Source organism: Hemicordylus capensis, chromosome 1 (assembly GCF_027244095.1).
Source record: "Hemicordylus capensis ecotype Gifberg chromosome 1, rHemCap1.1.pri, whole genome shotgun sequence".
NCBI lineage: Eukaryota > Metazoa > Chordata > Lepidosauria > Squamata > Cordylidae > Hemicordylus > Hemicordylus capensis.
Window position 1 is genome coordinate 398,623,832 of NC_069657.1, and position 27,095 is coordinate 398,650,926.

The window sequence follows — 27,095 nt, forward strand, 5'->3', positions numbered from 1 at the left end:
ACTGAAGTTCACGAATATTCTTCAAAGGCAGGTCCATGTAAAACGTGTTGCAGTAATCCAGCTGAGACATGACTAAGGCATGGGTAACCATGGCCAGAAATGCCTCCTCGGGAAAAGGATGCAGCTGGAGCACTAGATGAAGCTGTGCAAAGGCAACCCTGGCAACTGCCTCCACCTGTGCATCCAAAAGCAGATCCAGGTCCAGCAACACCCCCAAGCTGTGCACTTGTTCTTTCAAGGGGAGTACAATCCCATCCAGAGCTGGCTGAATCACCTATCCCAACTGGCTTTTCTACTGACCAGCAGCACCTCCGTCTTGTCTGGATTTAATCTCAGTTTGCCTCAAGATGGATGCAGAGGGAGCTCTCTGAAAAGTTGAGAAATAAAAAAGACACATATAGGAAATGGAAGGAGGGGTATACAACCAAGGAAGAGTACAAAAGAGCAGATCGAACTTGTAGGGATGGTATCACAAAGGCTAAAGCTCAGAATGAGATGAGACTTGCAAATGACATTTTTTTTAAAAAGGTCCCCCCACACCCCACAATATGTCCAAAACAAGGAGGAAGCAGTGCTTGGTGAAGATGGTGAAATGGTAATGAGTGACAAAGAGAAGGCAGAACTGCTAAAAACCTATTGGTTTTGACCTTTAAAGCCCTTAACGGTTTGGGCCCGGGGTATTTGAGGGACCGCCTGCTCCCAAGGGTTGCTGCCTGCTTGACAAGGACATCTGAGGGGGCCCTGCTCCGGGTGCCGACAATGAGGGAGGCCCGGCTTTCGTGCACTCGGGACAGGGCCTTCTCTGTTGCTGCCCCTAGACTCTGGAATGCTCTCCCGGTGGCCATTCGTTCCTCAGACTCCATCACAGCTTTTAGAAAGCTTTTAAAGACTTGGCTTTTTACCCAGGCTTTTACATGATCGTTTTTACTGCGGCTTCTCTGTTTTTATCTGTTATCTGTTGTCATGTTTTTATGCTTGTTTCTATGTTTTTAGCTTGATGTTTTTATTGCTTGATGTTTTTACTGCTTTTATTGTATGTTTTAATTTTTGTAAACCGCCTTGGGGTTTTCTTTTAACAAAAGGCGGTATAGAAATGTAAAAATAAAATAAATAAATAAATAAATAAATAAATTTTGCACTGGTCTTCTCCCACAAAGAAAACGTGGCCCAACATGGCAACAGGTGCACTAAGGAAGAACCAACACTTAGCTATCTTTTCTTGGAGTTTAAGTCTCCAGTGCCAGATGAATTACATTCTAGAGAACCAAAGGAACTTGCAGAGATGATCTCCAAGCCAGTGGCTGACATGCTGTGCAAAGCAACAACTGTGTTTCTGACCTGTCAGGGCTGCTGTGCACAGGAAAACTAGCCCTGGTGGTTCTGCACAAGAGCGCAGTTGTACAACTGCACAAAATTAAAGGCAGATATGTTAGCCTTCAAAGATCTGAAGGGCTGTCACATAAAGAGACTTGCTCTCTGTTGCTCCTGAGGGCAGGACTAGAACCAATGGATCAACATTACAAGGAAGCAGATTAAGGCTAGGCATTTGAAAGAACTGCCTGACTATAAGAACCGTTTAACAGTGGAACAGTCTGCCTTACACAGTAGATACATCACCTTTTCTAGAGGTTTTCAAACACTGGCTGGGTGCCATCTGTCGGCTGTGCTGCAGCAGATTCCTACACTGAGCAAGGGCTTCTTCCAACTCTAAAATTCATGATTCCATCTTTATTTTACTCAGCATGTAAAAATACACGTGGTGTGTGTATGTTGTTACATGTTGCAGAGTTTTACTTCACTTTTGTTTGAAGGGGCTCAGACTAGTGTAAATGAGATAAAATTAACCCTATCTTCACAACCTATGGGTTGTAAGGATAAAACCCATACTTACTCACTCAATAAGTTTCTTGGCCAAGCAGGAAACTGAAGTTGCCACTTTGCCACAGAGGCTCTTTTTCAAAATGTAAATATCAATATAGGTTTTAGATAATCCATTCTTCTAAATTATTATTCTTGCTTCTTCAGCAAAAATATGCAAACCTATAATGGGAATTTAGTATCTTGGCAAGTATCATTTCTCAAGTGACAAGGACTTTGAAATATATATATATGTAAACGTTACAAGGAGACAAACAGATCAAGTTTGCAGAAAGTCACACATAAAAGGTTTATTTGCAGAAGTGCTGAGCCTTCTCTGAATTTTTATCATATATTTGTCCAGAAGATGAGTGAAATGTACATAATTTAGGTTTTTGAGTAACAGTTTTCAAGTTTGACATACGACTTTAGTGGGCCTTTTTGCTAGTAATTATGAATAGAAAACAATCTAACAGGGATATAAAAATATATTGCCTGATCACCCTTGAGAGCAAGTGTTGATATTAGATCAGAAGATGTGTGATAAATGTATAAGAATCATGAAAATGTCTGTTTATCATATATATTATTGGAGAAAATAGTGGTGGTGGCGATGGCAAGATAAGATATTAAAGTGAGTTATGTTGAAAATCACTCAATAATATTTTGTGGTTAACAGACAATACATTTAGAATTCTTTGGGTGCTGTTGTACACCAGCGGCTTAATCAGTGAACGACAGCTTAGAGCTTGTGACCCAGATTGGGACCAGTCTGAGGCATTAGCAAAGTCAGCTGCGAAGCTTGATTTCTGTTGTGCAGGCTGCAGAGATGCAGGAGTAGCTAAAGTTGCATTGTGTATGGGAAGGAGAAGCATGTATGCCAATATGAATCTGGATGCCTAAACTACAGCATCCATACAAGGTGTGATTAGGTTCTGCTAAGGATCCTTTCCTGACTGAATGATTCCTTTTATGGGGAGTGCCTAATGTTGTACACTGCCCAGAGCCTTCAGATAGGGGAGGATAAAAATGTAACAAAGTAGGCCCTCAAGGTGTGAAGATACTTCTAGGTCCTGTGCCAATTATATTAGCACACATTGGCATCTACAATCCTCCAGACATGCATGGTATGATGGGAAGGGGCTGCCACAATTTATAATAGCAGTTCCTAACACCACAAAAGGTAGGGACCTTCCCTAGTTTTGTGAGGAATCTGGCTGGAGAGCTGAAATTTCTGCTCAAATCTGCCCCAAAAGAGCAGGCATGGATTTATTGGAAGAATTCCAACACTGGGTTTCACCCATCCTTATTTAAAATTGCTTCTACCTTGGCACTTTTCCAAAAAGAAATTGTAAATGGAGAGTTAGATTTGAACTTAGAAGATCCAAGTTCAAATCTGATCAATGTATTAGATACTCATGGCCAACCTGTTCTCTTTCAATTCCAGTTCCTTATCTGTATACAGCAGGAATAGTAGTGAACGATATCTGTTAGGATAAATAAGGTAAAAGAAGATAACAAAAGATTTGAACCTAAATATACAGTAAGTGAATCCAAGGAACCGATCTATACTAATGAAGTAGAAAAGGATAAGTACACCCATGAGCGGTCCTGAAATCTGCTAAAATCTAAGAGTTGTCTAACAGCAATTTGTTTTTTTCTTTCTAAATTGATATTTACCTTCAGGTGGAACAGGTATATATTTCAGAAATAAAAAGTTACAAAAATTAAGTCTACTGCAACAAGATGAAGCTGAATGTCATTAGTAGCTAGCCATCTAAATAATCGACTTGTGAACTAGAAATAGCTGCTTGGACAGATCCATTTCTGCTAACTCTCTGTGAATGCAGGAAGTTTTGCAGTTTAATCAATCTGCACTGATGTACTGTAAAATAAAATCAGACATCTGCTTTTTTATCTTGTCACCTATGACATGGCAGCAGTTCTCAGCAAAAGAAAAAGTAGAAGTCAAAACAATACAGGTTTGCCTGAAATAAATAGTTGAAACTGGCAAGAGTGTACAGGATTGTGTTCCCCGTTTATGAAAGTTTCTTTTTACCAAAACACCAAGGCAAAAGAACTGAGGAAACCATAACCAAATGCTAGTTATTTGCACTGAGCAGTTTAGCTTATTTTAAAGTCAAAAGGTAATGTTGCAAAAATCATGCCTCTAAATTTTATATATTTCTATATTACTGGATGCTTGTTGTGAAAAAGATACAGTAATTTATTTTTAGAACTAGGAAGTGAAAAATCCTTCTGAAGACCTCATGTTTGGAGTTAAGGATCTTTGTGCTGTCTTATGAAAAACTTGTCCAGCTCATATTCTATTCCAATAGTGCTGATGACATACAATCCCTAAACTGTTGCATACAATCCCTAAACTGTTCATAGCATTCTTTCAGAATCTTGAGCAATTCAGTTCCCCCCTCCCCATAAAGGAATGTATTGTCCTAAATTATGGATTACATCTTTCCTCCATTGCTGCAAGGAGCTCAGATAAGCAAACACAGTATGCTCCCAATTCCTGCAATGTTACCCATACAACAATCCTGTGAGGCAGGCTGGGCTGAGTGTGTATCCCTGGCCTCAGATCACCCAGCAAATTCAAAGCAGAGTGGAAATGTGAGCCCATGTTTCCTTTTGGAGGCTATGCATGTTATAACTATGTGCCAATATATAATATGAAGCGTCTAAAACACTCTAAAGTTGTCCTTCAGCAGAGAATAAATTGCTTGCCCTCAGGTTTTAACATTAAATGTATGAGCAGATGCATACTCTTTTACATGTTATGTTTTGTATGTTACTGTAGCACCAGAGGAATATTCGGGGGGTGGGGGAGAGCAAGAGAGAGCTTTTCATAACAGCTGTATATGAAAAATATCTAGAAGGCATGAATTTTCATTACTGAAAGATCTTCACATAAAAAAAGAAATCTTCTTACCGAATTGATCCAATCATGTAAGGCTGTGCCAGCTGTACTACAATAGCACCGCTGCCTAGTTGATGGCACGTATACCCAGAATCCCAGTCATAATTCTTTGTGTCCCCATTCAACAAGGCATTGCGACTTCGGCTCACGCCCTCAATCACGCTGGCACAGTCTGCAACAGTTGCAACATTCTCAGTGGGAACTGAAAATTAAAATACAAAGGAGATCAAAGGCGGACTCAGGCAACTCAGTACCATCAGTTTCTATTTCTGGGGAAGAATAAAAATAAGCAAAATATATTGCAAGTGCAGGAATACATGGGGTTACATTTCATAACATTGATTAAAAATGAATAAGCACTGAATGTGCTGTCTGAATCAGAGCAGGTCAGATATTCTTCAGTTCCAAAGCAGCTATATAATAAACCATTTTGCATTCTAAACAGATATTAATCTATATGGATATCATAACTGTTATGGTTAACCAGTTTTTAGTATGGACCTACTGAGTCCAACAAGGAGTTATTCTGAAAAGACAGGCTGATTGGAAGCAAGAGAAAGGTGGAGGAAGACCATTCAGCATCACAGCAACTTTGCAGTAAGCATGGCCACAACCAGAAGGTGGTCATTCTCAAGAGGTTATCCGAGCAGAGCAGTACAGAGTTTAGAGAAACTTGGAATGGAAGCTCCCACATTGTGTTCTGTAGATAGATGGGTGGCCAGGGACAAAATCTGGGCTTCTTAGGAGAACCACCAGCACTGAAGGTAGCAGACTGCTTCTAGGTTAGGGCCAATGTGGACTGATGGAGAATGGCAGAAGTGGCAATGACTATGATAGCAGTGGTGTCTGTGATCATCAAGAGGTTATGGCACTGGTCAGCATCACTGACTTCACAGCAGATGCATGGCACCAGGAGGTTCTAGTAGTAGGTCTATGGAAATGGGTTGTGCCAAGTGCTTCAGAGCAAGTTCAAGAAGCAAGGCCTTGATGGAGACTTCTTACAAAAATGTTCCCTGTCCTTAACTGGTGCCACTTTTCCTTCTGTCTGAGATCCACTAGTAGGAGCTGGTCATGACAGGCAGTAAAGATAGCAACTGGGTAAGCACAGACGGAAAGGAATGTTGCACCAGCAGTGGCTGGCTGCAACTGAGCCTCTTAAATGTGATCAGGAAGGTGTCTGCCTGGTGTTACTCAACCTCATTGCTTCTAGCAGGGTATGCTACTGTCTCCTCCTCCAAAGGAGACTCCTCTGCCACATGAGGACATTTTTCCTGATCAAGCTCGAGGGCTTCCAGCTGAGCATTCCAGCACCTCTGCTGCTCCTGGGGACTGGGCAGAGATTAGGGTGGTTCCACAGCAGAGGCTAGGCCAGGGATCTCTGTAGCATGGCCCTGCTCTAGTGCAACCTTATCCAGGTATTCCCCAGAGCTGTGAGGTATAGGTTCGAAAAGAGGAGGGGCCTCTAACTCTGGATTGGGAACTCACCTATTCCTCCTCCAAAGAATCCCGTGTCCCGGTCAGGGGGATCCCTGATACCTTTTGATGTAATCTCAACTTCTATCTTTTCATTATGACATATTTGCTTAATAACACAAATACTCATTTGTTCCCTTATTATTCTTGCCTATCCAATCCTTCCCCTCTTTTTGTTCTCTCTCCCCTATTAAATGTTAGATTATCCTTGGAACACAGTTCCCCTTTTTCCTTTTATGCTGTGGAGTGCCATGTACATTGATTCAAACGATAATAATAGTCAAATATGAAGATAACTGGTTTCAGTTTAAAGGATTTTATGCTTCTCTTTGCATCGAAAATGGGGATGACAGCTGCCTCAACAGCTGCCTAATACTGCCAACCCCCAATGCTGGTCCTTCTGCTTGAGGAAATAAAACAGTCAACCACCTGACATCTAACCCCTGAACTGGGATGCCATCTTAAAGTTTCAACAATAATTAAATAAAATTGTTTAAGTGATACATTGCTTCTGGAAATCTTACCACACTAAATACCAGCTGCATGAGTTTTAGTTGAATATGAACCTAATTTTCTTGGTTTGATAGTTCATGTAATAAATCACGAGGCATTTAACAACATATCCAGCTATTAACAAAATAAAAATCAAGCCCTCTGGATATAAGCTGCACCCAATATTTTGAAAAGAAAGGCATTTTCTTTTCCTATTGCATTCTGTTGTTTTCATACTATTCTATAGGTATTCTGTATTTCAGAATACTCAAGATGACTATACTCATAAATTAATCTTGTTCAAGTTGATACTTGTATTTTTAGATGTATGGATATTTTATTGAACGTTAGTGTTACTCTTTACCTCTTAATGTAGTTTTTACCAAAACAAACTATTTTAAAAATGAATTGGAATTTTAAGAAAAATGCTATATTAAACATTTTAATATGTTTATGAAATATGTTTATTTATTAATAATTCTATGTTAAGTACAGAAAGGCATTTGTAGTACTTTTTACTGTGGGAAATTAGAAAGCAACCAAATACTTGCAATATACAGAAGGTACCACACTGTTTCTGCTCCCCAGGGAAAGCAGCCACTCCCCAATTTTAATGTTCATTATAATCTTTCATGGTTGCCTGATAAATTTATTAGAAACACCATCTGGAAGAGACCTTGCAGTGTGTTGTATTTCAATCTTTTGGTTCTCTTCTATTTTCCCTGTGGAATTTCTGCCTCAATTTGTGTCACTTTGTTTACAAAAGTACACTGCCAAAACCAACAGTAGCTTGTTTCAATTTTTTCAGTTGTGCGTGTTATTTCTGTCCTTCAACCAGCCAACTATCACATGCCAGTATTACAACTATAACAAGTAATACATGCTATGAGAAAAGAAAAAAGAATGGATATGAGGGAAGATTTTACTGTTTTCACTCTTTGTGCAGTTATTCAGAAAATATAATGCATATTGTCACGGAATGCATAGGATGCACACCAGTAAGAAGTGCAGACATCCCAGAAAGAAGCAGATTTTTAAAATGACCTAGGTAAAAAAAAAGAAAAGAAATAAGAGTGACAGTGGTGGTGGAAGGATAGCTTGTGTTTTACTTTTCGTGACTCCTATTCTGTACCAGGTGATAGCCAACAGATTGCTGGTATATTTAATTTTGACACAATGAAAATTTAAAGACAGTGTTATTTCCAGGACATGACCTGAAGACTATCTATATTAACTATATTTGAAGATAAGATGACATGCAATTTTCATGTCTTCAATGATACTCGAAGACAAACGAGTGAAAGGAAACACTTCAGTCAGGCATATGTCTTCCCTGAAGTTGATTTCTTCTATGAATACTTAAAATTCAAGAGATGTTACTGGATTCAGGGCCACTTCTGTGCTATACTAGCTGTGGCCATTATATCCAATCTGAATGTGATGGTGTGTAGAAAGAAAAACTGGGATGCTGAACATGGGGAAGGAAAAAGAAGAGTAAGGGTCTTTCCAGACAGTGATTAATCAATATGACCACTGATTCTAACTGGCAATTTTGCAGGTGTTCCATATGACATCTTACAAATCCCATAACTTCACTGCATGATCTGCCTGCCAATCCATGATACACCAGTGTCTCTTCACTACTACATTTATTTTAACTTGATCATGGAAGGGGAAAGACTTGTGCAAGGAGGGGGGAGGAAAGTGTAGACAGTCTATAGTACAATCTGTGGAAGAGTGGTTATCTGCGTAAATGGTAACACATGGGAGGGTTGGAACCCAACACTATGCCCATGCACCCCCTTCTCCCCCCCGCCCCCAATTGTGCTCTTCTTCAGCCTTTAGGAAAAGATACCTTTCCCTCAACCCGCCTTCACAGCCTCCTCTCTCTATTCCTCCAAATGACTGTTGCTGCTCTTGATCCAACGCGGCAACCAGGAGAACTCTAAAACTACACCAAAAGGGCATTTTTGTTTTTAGATTGTGAATGCTTTGGGGACAGGAACCATTATTTGCTTTTATTGTGTAAGCCACTTTGAGAACGTTTCTGCTGAAAAGAGATATATAAATGATCTGAACAACAACAACAATAATAGTACTTAGTAATTGTTTCTACCTAGAAAATGTTTCTACCTAGATGCAATCACAGCAGACGTCAAGACTCAAAACTTTAAAAGGTGCGCACAAAGACATATTGACATGAAATTCATATAGTATATTGGTCTCACAAGGATCTACTTTGGATGCTATTTTCATCCTGTTCTGATAAACAAGAAAAGTTAGAAGCAGTTTACCAATTTCCCAGTAGACCTGCCAAAGCATTAGGGAAAGCAGTAAAGAGATGCAGCAACCTTCCTACACAACAATTTAATGTTAAAAAAATTAAAAGGGGGACAAATTGTGGTCTCAACAGCAGAACTGACATAAAAGGTTAATTAATCATACTTAAATGGCACAAATTGTTATAATGCCTCAGACATCTTTGTTTCTACCACAGAAAACACATAAACATGGGGTAGGAAATTCACTATTCCACACAAGATTGCTTAGAAGAAAAAATCTGGCATGGTTGATTAGTTAAGGAACTGTATGCAAGGAAACCTCAAGTTCAGATTTCATTTCAGCTATGAGGGCTGCAATCCTATGGGCACTTATCTGTTAGTAAGCCCCACTGAATACAGTGGGACTGACTTCTGAGGAAACACACACAAGATTGCACCATGGGTGTTCTTAGGCAAGCCTCTATTTCAGGTGTAGGCAACCTTTGGCACTCCAGCTGTTGTTGAACTACATCCCCATCATCCCCAGCCAGAATTTATTGTGGCTGGGGATAATTTGAGTGATTGTTATCTGTCCCTACCTGCAATGTGGGGATTGCAATGTACTGTCCTTTTGTAAGGAAAGTTGAGCCAATGTATGTGAAATGCTTTGTATACTTGAAATGTACCATATACATGACAAGTAGAGGAGAACCCTGTTACATGCGGATTCTATATCCATGGTTTCGCAGATTCACGGGTGTCTGACACCCGGTTTCATTATCTGCTGATACAAAGGGGTTAAAACCCACGTATCCACAGTTTCTAGAGGGCTGGAAGTTACCACGGAGATAATTTCTGGCCACCATTTTGTTTGTGGGAACCATTTTGTGGCTCATTTCAGCCAATTTTTTTAAATCCACAATTTTGGGGACCATATAGGGCATTGGGGGGCATTTCTGGATGTTAGGAGACTTGTGGAGCACAGTAGGGCACTTTATTTGACCCATTTTGGTGGGGTTTTTTGTGTTTTGGGGTAGGGTGTTTTTTTTTTTAGTCTGGGAACATAATCCTTGTATCCCATAGACTCAATGATTCATTATCTGTGGTTTCGTTATCCACAGAAATATGTGGGAATGGAATACCCCCACAGATAATGAGGTCCATCTGTACTACATTTAGAAACTAAGGGCGTAACAAACATAAATTAAATTACTCAGTAAAGATCCTGCTTTCAACCTCAAAAACAGCACTTTTGCTACAGATCTAGAAACAAAGAGTCAAACCTGAACTATGTAGAAAGGCGTGGAAACCTGGAGGAAAATGGGCAGCAGTAAATTAAACTGTCCATGTGCCTCAGCTTTATTGTAAAGGGGAAGTCTCAACTGTATTTAAATGGCCTTAAAATTTCCATAATTTCCTAAGGGTATGCTTCCTGAAAAGCTGACAGCTGTCACTAAGAAAACCTGTGCAAATTTTGAAATGTGGCTTAGCTTTAAAAAGAGAGAGAAAAAACAGGACAGTAACAGCTCCATATAGAGAAGACATTAAACTGGACAAGGCAACAGTATCTCCTGAATGCCTCACTAAGTGCGAAGCACAGTAATATTTCACAACACCAAGGTGCAATACTAAGAAATTGATTTGACTTTTCCCCTTTGCTAGACATTTAAATGATTTTTATAATAACTGCCACTGAGCAAAAGCCAAATGATTATTTATTCATTTTCTCCCTTGTCCAATGCTTTAAGAAATTTCTCCTAAGGCACAAAAGGATACACAAATGAGGGTACAGTGATTCATAAGTTCTGGAAAGCATTCCCTAGAGGATAACCAAGGACATTCAATTTTTTATATCCACTGCCTGCTCTACACCCATTAGTCACTGTTTTGTCCCTTAGAGGGCTATGAAGTGGTACAAAGATGAGACGATAAAGTGAAAGGAACTTGCAAAGATACACACTGTTCTATATTGCAAAGCGTTTGCAAACAATTCTTCTAATGACCTCATCAAAGCAGGATGAAAAGCATCTTGAACCCCTGTGCTTAAAGCCCTGAGACTTTGGACTGAATGGCCACCAGTAATACTGAATTCTAGAACAAAGTTTTAATGGCAGTAATTTGGTGTCTATTTCCACCAACATAAAACTGGATGCCAAGAACTGAGCATCCATCCTGAGCCTTTTGGAAGGGCGGTATAAGAGTTTTAATAAAATAATAATAATAATAATAATAATAATAATAATAATAATAATATAAATAAATAAGAATTTTCAAAATTTCCAAAAGACTTGCTATCATTCACCAATTTTTAGAAAATGATCTTGACCACCTTCTTCCAGACTCTGTACTTTCTCTTGTAATATCAACTTCAGGAAACATATCCATGAAACCCTTTTTGTTGTTGTTTTTGTCATCCCTTGCGAATCTCAGCTCATTTTGAGATTTATATTTCCTGATGCATTCTCTACAGGTTTGGACCACTTCTTTGGCTGAATTCAGACATAACATGAAACTTGAGGATGGAGAACCTGTGGTTTCAGTTTAAAACTGTAAATTGCACTGCAGACATTCTTCCAACCACGGTCTGCCAACCCTGGTTCCAGGAGAAGGGAGACCCTCCGTGCTGCTCGACCACTGAGGCAAGACAGTGGGCAAAGCATCAGAATGTCAGTGGAGTGGAGGCAATTGACCAGGATCTTGAAGGCAGCATGATGAGCACGATTGTGCATTTTTGGAACAGTCCACTTGCCCTCGGCATGGAAATGGCATTAAAATCCCTTTAAATTCCATGCCATGCCAGCACTTCTTCAGACAGTGATGGCACCGTGGTCCTCCAAAGAGCCCAGCACCTAAGTAGTCCTGCACAAGCACAATCGAGTTGGGGTGATATTTCCATATTACTCAGGAAAGGAAAGGGAACAGGAAGACCTCCTAGGAGAGGATATGTATATGAGGGTGAGCAAAGGATTCTGGTGGTCTGTCCCGCTGTGACCTAGGATGCTGTTGCAAGGGATCACCCCGTTAGGGCAGTCCATCCAAACCAAAGTAAAATCCTGCTCTGCTTGCAGCTTGCTGCTGGTGGGTTATTCCTCTCATGAGAGCGCCAGTCAACTGGGGAGGACCAAAGGCTAGGTCTCCTGCTGGACTGAATGCTCACAAGTTGAGCTAAACCAACAACCGAAGCCCCACTTGTGTGGGGCCCCCAACTCTCCATGGTAAAACAGAGAACAGAAGTGCTGCAATCTCCCCTTCCCCATGAAGCCTTGCACGCACCAAAAAGATCTAGATGCTCCATGTGTCAGAGTCTGGCTGTGTTCCCGGATGAGGGGAAACACTGGGTGCATGGACAGATATTTAAATCCATTCAAAATTCCCAGGTGTTGCACCATATGCAGATCTGCCGGAGCAAGGAATTAAAGGAGAGGGGAGCCCAGATTTCCAGGTACCCCAGAAGAGCAGGGACACCATTCTGGGGCACAAGCAAGGGTACACATGCCCATATGGGCAGACGGGCTGGCAGGGGGCAGTCACCAAGATAGGGAGTGCAGTCGCCGGGGTAAACATCCCTGCAGCTTTCCTCCATACAGCAACCTGGCTCTGTATAGAGCCTCAATGGTCTGACACTCTTGTGAGATAGCTGTCTATGGAAGAAAGGGTTGTTTTGTCATCACACATTATTAGAGATTTTGCTTGGCAGTTCTCTTCCCTCCCCTCTGACAGTTCTCATGAATTGTGAGGGGGGTTTCCCCATGAAAATATATCATTACTGCTTCATTCTCAGGGAGCAAAGCACTTATGCCTGTCCTGTCATCCTGCCCCCTTTCCCTCCTGCTTGCCAGGGACAGAGTGGAAAGCAAGGAACAGAGTGGGAAGAGGGAATGCCCCTTTGTGACTGTGCTGCTTGACAGGCGGACCAGTTTGGCGTGAGACATGGTGGCGTCCCGTTGCCAGGCAACTCCATAGCTGGAGAGGTGACAGGAGGGGTGGGGCTGCTGCTCGGTGGCCAACGAGAAGTGCCACAGCCATGGAGCAGCTGTATTCCTGGGTGGGTCTGCGCCACTGTCACTATGATTGCGATTTGAAAATCAGCACGAAACTGCAGTTATGGATCAGACGCAACGCTTCATCAGTCAAACTGGAGGTCTTGGCAGTGAACCTTTGTGCAAACTGAAGATTCACACTGGAGCTTGGCGAGGCAAACTGCAGGCCACTTTCAGCTCGAAACAGCAATTTCACGAATTCAGACGTAATCAAGTTCCAACATCTGCCCTGTTTAACATCAGTTTCATGTAACATCTGAATTGCTTGGTTATATAACCCTCTCTCATTTTCTTATATATGTCCTTTTTTGCTTCTCATCTGTTCAGAGATTTTTCTGTACATCCATACTGGTTTCTTGAGAGGCCACCTGTCTTTCCATCTCACGGGAATTGTTTGCAATTGTGCCTTCAGCATCTCATTTTTCAGTATCTCCCCCTTTGACTCTTTTTTCCTTTAAGATTTCTATCTGTGGGACCCTATGTAATTTTCCTCAGAGCTCATTAAAATCAGCTTTCATGAAATCCAGGGAACACATATGACTTCTGGCTGTTTTCCTTCTCCTTGATATAATTAATTTCAAGATGGTATGACCAGTTTCCCCTGCTTGCACTTTTATGAACCAATTTTTACCAGTGGTAAAGACTAAGACCATGATAGGTGACCCCCTTGTTTCTTCTTTCACTTTCTGAAAAATGAAGTCAGCAAGAGAGGTCAAGAATTTATTGGCCCTCCCAATCTTAGCAGAGCTGAATGTTCAGGAGATATCAGCATAATTCAAGTCCCCCATTACTATTAATGACTGACTCTAAAAATCTGATAATCCAATTAAGGAAATAACGGTTTGAGGGCTTAACCCTGGCTCAGATTGAGCTATCCCTCTAGGGAAACGAGGTGGGAAGGGAGACTGCACTGGGTCAGGTAGGGATGTGCACGGAACCGGCTGGCCTGGTTTGGTTCGAGTCCAGACCGCACTCGAAACTGACCGGGCCAGTTCGGTCTGGCACCCCCTCAACGCCCCCACCCCCCATTCAGTTCGGTCTGCGGGGGGTGTTTCACAGATTTTTTTAAAATTAATTTTTTTTTTGTTTCTACTTTTACTCCCTTCGGGCGAGTTCCTTGTGGTGGTGGGGAGAGGGGTCCGCGGATGTTCCCCCTCCCCCTGCCAGCCTCAATGCAGCCCAAACCCAGGCCTCTCAGAGTCCAATTGTGCAGGCACAGCGGCATCCAAAATGGCCGCTGTGCTGAGGGGGAAGGCCCAAATGGGCCGAAGAGCCGGCTTTACAGGCTGGTTCAGGCTGCACTGAGGCCGGTGGGGGGAGGGGGAACCTTCATGAAGGGAGTAAAGGTACTATTAAAAAAAACAACGTTCGCAAACCCCCGAACAGTTGGGGGGTATTTGGTCTAGGGTCGGACCAAACAGGGGGTAGTTTGGTTTGACCCTGGACTGTCAAACCGAACCGGCTTGACGTTGAACCTGCTCGACATCGAGCCGGTTTGCACATCCCTAAGGTCAGGAGGACAAGCAAGCTGCTTTCTGCCTTATTCAGCACTCCAATTGTTAACATCATTGCTTGCTAAGAAAACCTAAAGGTCTCCAAATCTGTAAAGAAGTATCTTGCTGTATGTCATTAAAGCATTAATGTAATCATAGTGTTTTTATTTTCTTCAGCATATTAACTTCACATTAAGTACAATGTTTATTCCATCCTGTACAAGTGACTCATCTAATGCTCCTGAATGTGTGTGTTGAACAAAAGTACCCAGTTATAAACAATAAAGGAAATTATACCTTAACTTTAAAAATTGTATTGGGGAATATGTCACATGCTATTATGCAGTTAACACATTCAACTTAATGTATTTTTAAAGAAGTGCATGTCACCATAAACCAAGGTAGTATATTTGGATCACTACTACTACCATGAGCCTAGCAAAGTTACATTTACCTCCTCTAAAACATACAACCACGGAAGAGTTCTATACAATCCATCATTAAGAACTGGCTATTCCAATACAGATATTGTATGATTTGCTATATTTTTTACACTGAAGAACACATAAACATGTCAAACTGCACATTACATTAAATGTGTAATTTGGCCCTGTGTGATTAAAAAACCCACAAAAACTTAAATAGCTGCAGGAACAGGAATCAGGATTGGGACTGTGACCTGCAGAGGGGGGCTTTAATTCTCTGATCCAACCATGGACCCAACTGGGGAAAAAACACCCACAGTGCTATTTACTTTGGAAGGATGACACCAGTGCCAATCAGAAATTCCCTCCCAGGCAGAATGGTGATTGTGGGAGGGCTGCTGATCCAGACCAGGATTACAATGCAGCAGAGAGGAAAGGATGTTCCTACCATTTAATTGCATTAAAGCTTTCTTCACCCACTCTAATGGTCCTAGTTCTGATTAGGCCTTCCTGCATCTGCTATTTAACTTCAAAAAAATAATAAAAATCACAGATACAGAACCAAACTATACAGTTAATGTAACATGGTGTTTGAGCTTATAACCTCACTGTTCATTTAGTCTAAGGCTGGAACCAAACGTTATGAGAGGTTCATGATGAAAGCAATAGCCCTGAATCTCCTCTTCTCTTAATGGAGAGAAGATGACATAATGTGAACATAATACAAAGTATGTACCACAACAGCACCATGATGCAAGTTGTAACAGTCAGTGAAGTGACGGAACTAAAGTAGTGATTCCCTTTATTTAGCAGGAGGAGAGCAACTGGCCCCATCCAATCCCAGCACAGCATCCTTCCAGTGGCTGTTGCTAGTGTCTATCTTAAGTTTCTGTTTAGATTGTGAGTCTTTTAGGGACCAGACATTATATATTAATTATTATTTTTTGGGGGAAGGAATTTATTATTTATTAATTATTTTATTTATTTTCCTTTGTAAACTGCTTTGGAGGCTTTGGTTGAAATGCAGTATGTAAGTATTCCTAGTAGTAGCAATTGATTGATTGATTGATTAAGTGTCATCAAATCGGTGTCGACTCTTGGCGACCACATAGATAGATTCTCTCCAGGATGATCTGTCTTTAACTTAGCCTTTAAGGTCTCTCAGTGGTACATTCATTGTTGTCGTAATCAAGTCCATCCTTGCTGCTAGTCGTCCTCTTCTTCTCTTTCCTTCAACTTTCCCCAGCATTATAGACTTCTCAAGGGAGCTGGGTCTTCGCATAATGTGTCCGAAGTGTGATAGTTTGAGCCTGGTCATTTGTGCCTTGAGTGAAAATCCTGGATTGATTTGTTCTAGGATCCATTTGTTTATTTTCCTGGCTGTCCATGGTATCCTCAAAAGTCTTCTCCAGCACCAATGTTCAAAAGCGTCAATGCTTTTTCTGTCTTGCTTCTTCAAAGTCCAGCTTTTGCATCCATAGAATGTCATGGGGAAAACCATGGTCTGAACGATTCTAATCTTTGTAGGTGTAGACACGTCACGGCATCTAAATATCCTTTCCATGGCTTTCATTGCAACCCTACCAAGTGCTAGTCTACAGCGTATTTCTTGACTGGTGGATCCTTTACTCTTGACGGTCGATCCTAGAAGGCAGAAGCTATCCACCACTTCAATGTCTTCATTGTCAATTCTTAGGCTGGTTGCTGTACCCGTTGTCATTAGTTTAGTCTTCTTTACATTTAATTGTAGTCCCATTTTTTCACTGTGCTCCTTGACTTACATTACTAGAGCTTGCAGATCATCTGCATTCTCAGCTATCAGAGTACATCAGCACTCAGCATCAGCATAGCATAGGTTATTGAGGTTTCTTCCTCCAACTTTAAAACCACACTCTTCTTCCAATCCAGTTTCTCTCAGTATATGTTCAGCTTATACTGAGAATAGCAATAGTGACATCAAACCTATATAAATGTTGCCATTGGGGAAGAGAGGAGGAAGGCCTGCTATTTTTGGCAGTAGCTTTGTGTTTCCCAGTCCAATTGTCTGGGAAGTGTGCTATTTTCTTCCATCGTGTTAGAATTTATGGGAAATGTTCTTTTCAGAAGAATCAAACACATTTACTCCTACCCCTTAAACTAGTGAGTCAAATGCCAAACAATGCTTCTTGAGTGATGCTTTGTCAGATGTGTGTGTCACCATATTACTTTTTTTAAATGTCAGAAAGTGGCAGTTAATGACCTGTCACGAAAACAATGCATGTAAAGAATAGTGACATAAAATTGCTATTATCAATCTAATACCTAAGAGTATCTTCACTTTTATTACTTGTTTGTCTGACATCTAATCTTCAGTTTTCAGAGATGACCATTATGTATATGTTACAGACAAGTAATAATTCATCTGACAAACAATCCTGTCTGTTTGTACAGCTACTTAATTCAACTGAAAGGACTAATAAAAAAAAGATTAAATAATGTGGCCTGCAATGCCTCTCACTGACCTGATTTGTTTGAAGGATTCACTGAAAAGGAGACTCACTCCCTATCACAGGGGACTGTCAGAGTGAAATTTAAGCATTTGACTTCCAGAAAGGCTCAGCATTGCTGGTGAGCTAATCAATATTTGTCTGGTTTCTTAATGAGGGAGGTGCTAATCCCAATTTCCCAAGCATCCCTTTCTGAGATGCAAAATGACCCTCTTTCAAAGGTTGATATTGGCTGCTAACTCAAGGTGCATTACTTGCTTAATGGCCTTTGATGTCTGGTGGTTATTGAAACTTGTGGCATACCCCTCAAGCTTGGGTGGGGGCAGAACAAAACAAGTTTAACAATTTTGAATTTAGTCAGTAAGTGAGACAGAGTTTTGCACTTGACTTGCAAGAAGCAGCTATGTGCAGGGTGGTTGCATACTGTTGCTTTTGGGAACCTGTGTTATTTTAAAGCTATTACCTTTCAAAGACATCAAAAGTTTATAGTATTCTCTCCATTAAAGAAACTACTCCTGTGTAAAAAATTTGCCAGCTTATTCACAAACAGATCCCAGAGATCCTTGGAAAACAAGGAACAACAACTAAAGCTTCAAAAGGCTGCAATATAAATAGTTCCAACTATTTAATAAGCATTTATAGTACACAAGTGAATTTTGGCCCGTTGAATAACGGGTGCTAGTAACGGCGCTCCTGGCCCCCCGCCGCCATTCCCCCTCCCTCCGCCATCCGCCCCCCCTACCTTTAAGGGCCAAATCGGCCCAGGCACTTGCCCCCGCCAGGCCGGGGAGACGGAGGCCGGGACCGGGGGTGGAGCGGAGGCCATGTAACTTAAAAAAAAAATGCTCACGCGGCCGACGCCGCCGACCGCCCACCCTCCCTCCCAGCTGCCGAGCACCCCTTACCCTGGCCGACTGCTGTCGGCCGAAGACAGCCCTTAATTTAAGAGGCAGAGAGGAGCTCGCAAGCAGAGCTCCTCTCTGTGCAAAGCCTCTTGCCGAACTGCCGCTTCGGGCGCTTGCGTCCCTTGCGCCCAAAGCAGCAGTTCGGCAAGAGGCTTTGCACAGAGAGGAGCTCTGCTTGCGAGCTCCTCTCTGCCTCTTAAATTAAGGGCTGTCTTCGGCCGACAGCAGTTGGCCAGGGTAAGGGGGGCTCGGCAGCTGGGAGGGAGGGTGGGCGGTTGGCGGCGTTGGCCGTGTGAGCATTTTTTTAAAAAGTTACATGGCCTCCGCTCCGCCCCCGGCCTCCGTCTATTTCGGCTGAGGTGGTGGCATCACTTTCCCCCACCGCCGCTTCTCCGGCTTCTTCGGGGCGGCCACTTCTGGCCGCCCAAGATGGCTGCTGGGTGCCGGCGATCGTGTCTCCCTTGCCCTGTTCTGGGCATGCGCTTCGCGCATGCCCAGAACAGGGCAGGGAGGCACGGACACACGCTTGGTGTCCGTCCACTGACGGACACCAAGCGTTTTATTAGAGAGGATACTTGCATTATACAACTACCATAATTGCCCATGGACAAGGCTGTAACAATATATAGTCAAATTCTTGGGTTATTTTTTGTTATTTTTTGTCTTGTTTTGGTTATTTTTTAATAGTCTACACACTGAACTTTTAAAAAAGTAATCCTAGGATAGCAAGTTATCTCCCCTTATTTATTTTTTTAATCTGCTACTTAGGACTATAGGAACTATTTTGATTGAATATTTCTACTCCTTTTCCCCCCTTTAGGACAGAAGCAACTGAAATTTGAACAGTTCTGATTACTTATTAGATATACAGTCTTGCCTCAACTACTCATAAGAGTAAATGGAACACAGGCTTCTTCTAGGTTTTGCTGTACAACTTGAAATTTTGTGTCTGAAATTCTGTACAAATGTTGTCCCCTGCTAACTGGGCAAAGAGGCACCTTTTACCGTGGTGATTCTCTTTATTTAGCAGGGGGAGAGTAACTGGCCCTATCCACCCCCAGCACAGTACCTCCAATGACTGTTGCTGGTGTTATCTTATGTTTCTTTTTAAAATGTGAACACTTTGGGGAAAAGGTTCCATCTTATTTGTTTGTTATTTCTCTGTGTAAACCGCCTTGAGCCATTTTTGGAAGGGCGGTATAGAAATTGAATTAATAATAATAATAATAATAATAATAATTCCGACTACAAACAGACAAACATCTGCCACACAATACACCAGATATAACTGTAGTCGAGAAGAAAGAAAAACAAGTTAAAACAATCAACATAGCAATACCAGGGGATAGCAGAATAGAAGAAAAAGAAATAGAAAATATCACAAAATGCAAAGATCTATAAATTGAAATTGAAAGGCTGTGGCAGAAGTCCAAAATAATCCCAGTGGTAATTGGTGCCCTAGGAGCTATTCCAAAACAACTTGAAGAGCACCTCAACACCATAGGGGCCACAGAAATCACCATCAGCCAATTACAAAAAGCAACTTTACTGGGAACAGCCTATATTCTGTGATGATATCTATAATAACAGCAACAACATTGATATTAAAATCCAGCCATTCCAGGTCCTTGGGAAGGACTCAATGTCTGTATACAACAAAACAGTCAATAACACCTGTCTGACTGTGTAAATAATAATAATAACAACAACAACAACAACAACAACCCCCAGTGAGGCACTACCTTGTGTGCTTGTGTGCTCTGATGATGGTGAGAGCTATGCCAGAGGTCCAACCATACTGGACAGGTCTCACCAGAGGAGCCAGACAAAGAGTGCCTCTCCCATCAACAATATGGTGAGACATAACTTTAATAAATCTATACCGGATCGGTCGTCACCTGGGTCAACAAGGACTGCGCCAGGTGCTATAGTCCTTGGACATCTGGTGGCAAGTGGGCTACAGGACTCAGGATCTTCAGTTGAGCAACCAGGGCTGGAGACAGCAAAGCTACTGGAAGAAACGTCGCTTAACCGAAAAAAAATATACAAAAAATGCCAACAAGGAAATAATGATCTGCTATTACAAGTCTAGTCCAACTAGAAGAGGTTATTTAAAAAGAATGTACCAAATTTGGAAAGAGAAGCATCCAGATACAGAAATAACAGAACAAAGGCTAGCAGACCAGAGAAGATTCATAATAAGTAATAAAGTATTCACAGGAGTTGAGCTGGAAGAACTGCAAAGAGCAACACAGGCTCAAGATATGGGAGAAGAATTACCACCAACTGAAGCAGTTGCTCAGGAGCAGATGGAGGAGGTGTTGGAAATAGAGGATACCACCGTTGCTGAACTGTTTCAAAATCAAAACCAGGCAACCTCCCCTTTGCCTTCACCTAAAAAATCCAAATGCCGTTTAACAGAAAAGCAACAAGAACTAAGGCAAAAAATAACTGAGCACATGAACCAAACAACCACCAGGGTTCGACTTCCCGCTCTAAAAACAGTTGCCAAAAAACAACTTGCTCAGGCATTAAAAGATGTCAATGCTGCACTTGCAGAAATAACAACTAATAATTTGCAAGAAACAAACCAACTAATGTACTGTGCAGCAACAATAACAACACAAGAGCTTGGATATAAGATCAGTGGACCTGTAAAAAAAGAAAGTAATACATCACCTAAATGGAAGATTAGATTAGAAAATAAAATCTCCAGGCTTAGATCAGATGCTAGTAAACTGAAAGATATGAAAGACAAGAAGCTGAAGAATGAAAACACCAAACAGTATCTGATCCAAAAATACCACCTAGATTCAAGGAAAATTAAAGAAGTCCTGGAAATAATAAAACAGCAAATAACAGCAGTGTCAAAGAAGATCAGCAAATATGAAGCCAGAATTACACAACACAGGCAGAATCTCCAATTCCAATCGAATCAGAGACGTTTCTACCAAAGCATAGAAGGAGAAACTGCAAGAAACATAGAAACAACAACAACAACAAAAAGAAGAAACAGTGCAATTCTGGAGGAAATTATGGGACAATCCAACAGATTATAATAAAAAAGCAGGCTGGGTGAAAGAGGTTGAAAAATGTAACCAACAAATGCAAGATCTAATAATAACACCAGAATTAATAAGTGAAAGAGCAAAGAAAATTAAAAATTGGACTGTGCCAGGCGACGATGAACTGCATGGCTTTTGGCTTAAACACCTAACAAGCCTTCATAAATAACTATCAAAACAGTTCAATCACATTTTGCAAGGAGGTGATATTGAACAATGGCTAACAACTGGGAAAACTCATCTCATCATGAAAGGCCCAGCAAAAGGTGCAGTTCCAAGTAATTAGAGACTGATAACCTGCCTGCCAACCATGTTTAAATTATTAACTGGAATAATAGCAGATGAAGTGATGCAACACTTATTAACTAACAAACAGCTTCCAGTTGAACAGAAAGGAAACTGTCCAAACACCAGAGGCACAAAAGACCAGCTGCTGATTGACAAAATGATTTTAGAAAATTGCAAGAGAAGAAAAACAAATCTAAGTGTTGCATGGATAGACGACAAGAAAGCCTTCGACTCATTACCTCATACATGGATACTAAAATGTTTAGAAACAACTGGTGTCAGCAAAAACATTCAGATATTTATTTAAAAAGCAATCAGCATGTGGAGTACACAGTTAACAATCAATGGCGAGACACTTGGACAGGTTAGCATTAGAAGAGGTATTTTCCAAGGGGACTCATTATCCCCTCTGTTGTTTGTAATTGCCATGAACCCACTTTCACAAATACTAAACAAAACAAGCCTCGGATACCAAACATCTAAAACATCCAGTAAAATCAACCATCTGCTGTACATGGGTGATCTGAAGTTGTATGGAAAGTCCCAGTCAGAAATTGAATCACTGCTAAACACTGTCCGTATATTCAGTAGTGATACAGCAATGGAGTTTGGACTAGACAAGTGTGCTGCATTAATAATGAACAGAGGAAAAATAAGAAAAACAGAAGGAATAGAACTGCCCAATGGAAGCAACTTCAAGAACCTGGAAGAGAAAGAACATTACAAATACTTGGGCATTCTCCAGGCTGATAACATTGCACACATTGAAGTGAAAAGAAAAATTGGAAGTGAATACATCAGGAGAGTTAGAAAAATCCTCAAGTCCAAACTCAATGGCGGGAACACCATACAAGCCATAAATACCTGGGCTATACCTGTTAACAGATACACTGCAGGAATAATAGACTGGACCCAGGCAGAGCTAGAGACGCTAGATCGTAAGACCAGGAAAATAATGACCATCAATCATGCCCTACACCCCCGCAGTGATGTAGATAGGCTATACATTCCTCGCAGCTCAGGTGGAAGAGAAATGCTGCAAGTCCATCAAACAGCAGAGGAGGAGAAAAAAGGCCTTGAAAAATATATCAAGGACAATGAAGAAGATGCACTTAAAATGGTCAATAATGTGAAACAATTCAACACCAATGAAACAAAGCAGGCCTACAAGAAAGAACAAGAAAAGAACTGAGCAGAAAAATGGAAAAATAAGCTCCTGCATGGTCAATATTTGCACAATATAAGTGGAAAATCAGACATCACCAAGACCTGGCAATGGCTTAAGAATGGCAACTTGAAGAAACAAACAGAGGGTTTAATACTGGCTGCACAAGAACAGGCACTAAGAACAAATGCAATAAGAGCAAAAGTAGAAAAGTCAACAACAAACAGCAAGTGCCGCCTTTGTAAAAGAAGCAGATGAAACAGTGGACCACCTAATCAGCTGTTCTAAAAAGATCGCACAGACTGACTACAAACAAAGGCATGACAAGGTACCAGGGATGATACACTGGAACATCTGCAAAAAATGCAAGCAACCTATAGCCAAAAATGGGTGGGACCATAAAACAGAAAAAGTTGTAGAAAATGAAGATGCAAAAATATTATGGGACTTCCGACTACAAACAGACAAACATCTGCTACAAAATACACCAGATATAACTGTAGTCGAGAAGAAAGAAAAACAAGTCAAAATAATCGACATAGCAATACCAGGGGATAGCAGAATAGAAGAAAAAGAAATAGAAAAAAACCCACAAAATACAAAGATCTACAAATTGAAATTGAAAGGCTGTGGCATAATCCCAGTGGTAATTGGCACCCTAGGTGCAATTCCAAAACAACTTGGAGTACCTCAAAACCATAGGGGCCACAGAAATCACCATCAGCCAGTTACAAAAAGCAACTTTACTGGGAACAGCCTATATTTTGTGACGATATCTATAATAACCAACAGTATTGATGATAAAATTCAGCCATCCCAGGTCCTTGGGAAGGACTCGATGTCTGGATTGACAAACCAGTCAATAACACCTGTCTGACTGTGTAAACAAGAAATAATAAATGTTGCCATTCTGTTTATTGTTATTGTAAAAACCAATTACTTTTAAAATGCCTACTGAATTTTGTATATCCTAATAATTTAAGACAATACATAAATCAACATATTGCTTTGTAATTTTTAAAATTAGTCTTAAGAGAGATTGGAAGAATGGACTATAATCTGCATATATTATCTTGTTTTGCAAATTATATGCTTGCTCCTCTGTGTATTTTCAGTGGTGTGTGCATGAATGGCATCAAATTTTAAAAACTTAAGGTTCCAGTGTTGTTTTCCCCACAACCTTTAGGTGAAGATGATCTGAGACCTGTGTAGATATTTTTCTTTTATTAGTGAAAGCTCCATATAATCTCTCTTTCATTTCTAAGTACTAAACAGAAGTTGGCTTGATGTCTGTTCATTTTTTCTCCACTAAGTTAGAATTCCATCCAAAGAGCCTGAAATTCTTAGGGTTCTTCTTCAAAAACACACTCTCACTATACTTAATCTACCAGAGAAAAACAGGGACAAGATCTTGAATTTGATGAAAACATTTGCCACCAACAAAACCTACACTGCCCTCTTACATACAAGGCTACCTTCCTATACCGGGGGAAACTTAGTAAGCTCAAAAAGGAAGGAAGACATTAGTTGAGGTTTCTCTCCACCTTTTCCTGAGAATGATAAACAGGTCCCAACTCTGGCAACACAGCTTTAAAAGTACCTGCCAGACCCCACCCCATCAATCAGTCTCTAACGAAGGGCTCTGATGCTAAGGGAACATGAGTGTCTCAGCTGGTCAGCTAGGTCCTCCTAGCACCTGTATAGTTCTATAGGAGTAAAGGGGTTGAGACTTAGCCCTTTTTCTCCGGACACAGCTTCTGAAGAAGGGTATGGGAGAGTGAAACTATCAGATCCAGTTCTTCCTAGTGGTGATGGAATATGAAGGGCACTGGACAGAAGGTAAGCAAACAAAGTATTATGGTTTTAACAATTTGTACTTGTTTTTTCCTGCAAATATATCTACCGCCTCTTGTTACTGGGATCTGGAATGCCCTGCAAATTCTTCACAGCCTTCCTTTCTTTTAACACAAAGTTTATCTCATTTATCCAGTTTGTAGGAAAACAAAACAGAATCAACACTTTTAATGATGCCCAATCACTCAAGACAGGAAAGGCATATTATGCTATCCAATCTCCTCTTTCTCTGTTTCTCTGCAAGATACTTGAAAGCATAATTCTGAACATAAAAATATGTCTTGCAATTTCTGAAGCAACTATCAGGTTGCTCCCAGTGTGAGAAATACAGTTATTAAATACATGTCACCTTGAAAAACAGAACATGTATTGCCAAGGGTTTAGAATTGCTAACTATTTAATAACAGTGAGTACATAACAGATGCAACCCATCTTAATCTGTGTAAGCATTTGAAGTATAGAAGGAGGCAAAGAGGCTATTCCCATGATTGCCCAAAAGCGGGCTAAGGCAGCTAGCCACCATAAATCCCCCTCCCCTTAAATGAAGTTAATAGAGTGATCACTCTGTTAACGTTGTTTTTGTACTCGTGTTGCCGCAGCGCGCGATAACACACAGGTAGACCCCTGACTGGGAGATCTCTTCAGGATGCCCTATGCGATTGTGTGGGGCATCCTAGAATTCCAAGGGGCCACATGACCCCCCAAGCCCCCGCTGGCTCCATGACGGAGCCAGCAGCTATGTGGGCAGCCAATCCAGCCACCCAGCTATGAGCAGCTGCTCATATTATTTCAATGGTGCTTACTCATGACTAACTTAGTCTGGATCCTACCCTATGTTGTTAATTTGGGGGAAAATGGGGGAAGGGAAAATAGAATCTATTTTCTAGAAATGTTAATATTCAGCACACTTGTAACACAAAGATGGCCTACACTTGAGGACTTCTATTCCCACTAGAACAATGGTTAGATTATATACTGCAAATATTTATTTTCCTGTTGCAAAATAAGCAAAAGTAAGTTTCTAGAAAGGGTAATGCAAATTCTTAAAGCTCACAGAGTGTTAGACAAAATTTGCAACTACAATGTTTCAAATCCAGGATACATTTTTACACATTATTTGTTAAGCCAATTTTAAAAGCAAGTTGTTCTGATAACCATCGAACCAGAATTCAAATAAATTTTATACATGGCTATATGCCTTTTATCTGCTATGTTTTTCCACAGATAATGGCATGCTTTTAATATACTGTTGTTCTTTAGTAAAACCTAACACTGCTTTTGAAAGGGTAACTTGGCTTTTAATGTTTGCTATAAACAAGACATTTAAAACTTTATCATTTTGCAATATCAAGATTTTCTAACCATATATTGCCAAATAAATGTGATTCACCTAATTCAAGTGAGCAGTCAATAGAGAAAGGCAGCATAGGGATAATATTAGAAACCAGGGATCTCTAATAGTATTGTATCAACTCAAATGAGGGGGAAAAATAATTGTGATAAGAGTGATTTCCCTGAGATTCTTAATCTGTTATCTGCTGTATCAGCAAGTTATTTCCAGTAAAGAACAATGACTGCCGAGCCATCAGAACATCATGATTTCTAGCCTAGCACTGATTTCACAAGATAGCCCAGGTTGCCCTGACAACAGTGGCCAATCCAGTCACTTCTGCTCTGACAACAAAATAGTGCATCTGTATCAGGAAAATATGTTGTGTAACAATATCATTCAGAGATGGAACTTGACTGCTGTATGAGGCACAGGAACTGGGAATGGGTCCCCTATGCCAGAACTGCATGCTAAGTCTGAAAGTAGTCTAGATGCTACTACAGAGCCATGTATACTGGGGCTACCCAACACAATTACAGTTATGTGATCAGCTTCTGTAACAGGGGTTACAAACAACAGGAGTTGTTTGCAGCAACCCCTCACCCATCCTGTAATGCTACTGTAACTGTATCAATATACCTATATGTCATTAGAGGGATGAGACACTTATATTCAACCATCATAGCAACAACTGCATAATTTCTTATGTCATAGCACTTACCTATCAGCCCTTTCTCAAGAGTAAAGGTTTTGTTGGTGAACATGCATTCAAAAGCCACGATATGGAAAACTTTGTTCACTGTGTTATGTGTTCCAACTATTCTGATATACCTACAGAAAATACAAGGATACAAAAGTTGAATGTGGACAGCCATAATGCCATGAATCGAAAATAAAAATATACTAGAAATCTGTGTCATAGCACTGAACTGCTAGTAACTGTGAAAATAATCAGATTAAGAAATTTTTCTAGGTTAAGAGAGTTGATTCAAGGGTCAATAGAATAGTCAAACCCCAGAGCTTTGCTGC

General features: G+C 40.8%; 1 protein-coding gene across 2 annotated transcripts in view; it reads right to left on the bottom strand.

Moving 5' to 3' along the window:
* BTBD9 (BTB domain containing 9) overlaps positions 1–27,095 on the bottom strand; it is a 247,791-nt gene that overhangs the window by 72,221 nt on the left and 148,475 nt on the right. For both annotated transcript variants that reach the window (XM_053305173.1, XM_053305168.1), the window contains exons 7-8: positions 26,788–26,897; positions 4,802–4,991 (exon numbers count right to left, since the gene is read on the bottom strand). In XM_053305173.1, the coding sequence (XP_053161148.1) occupies positions 4,802–4,991; positions 26,788–26,897 (300 nt within the window). The remainder of the gene's footprint in view (positions 1–4,801; positions 4,992–26,787; positions 26,898–27,095) is intronic.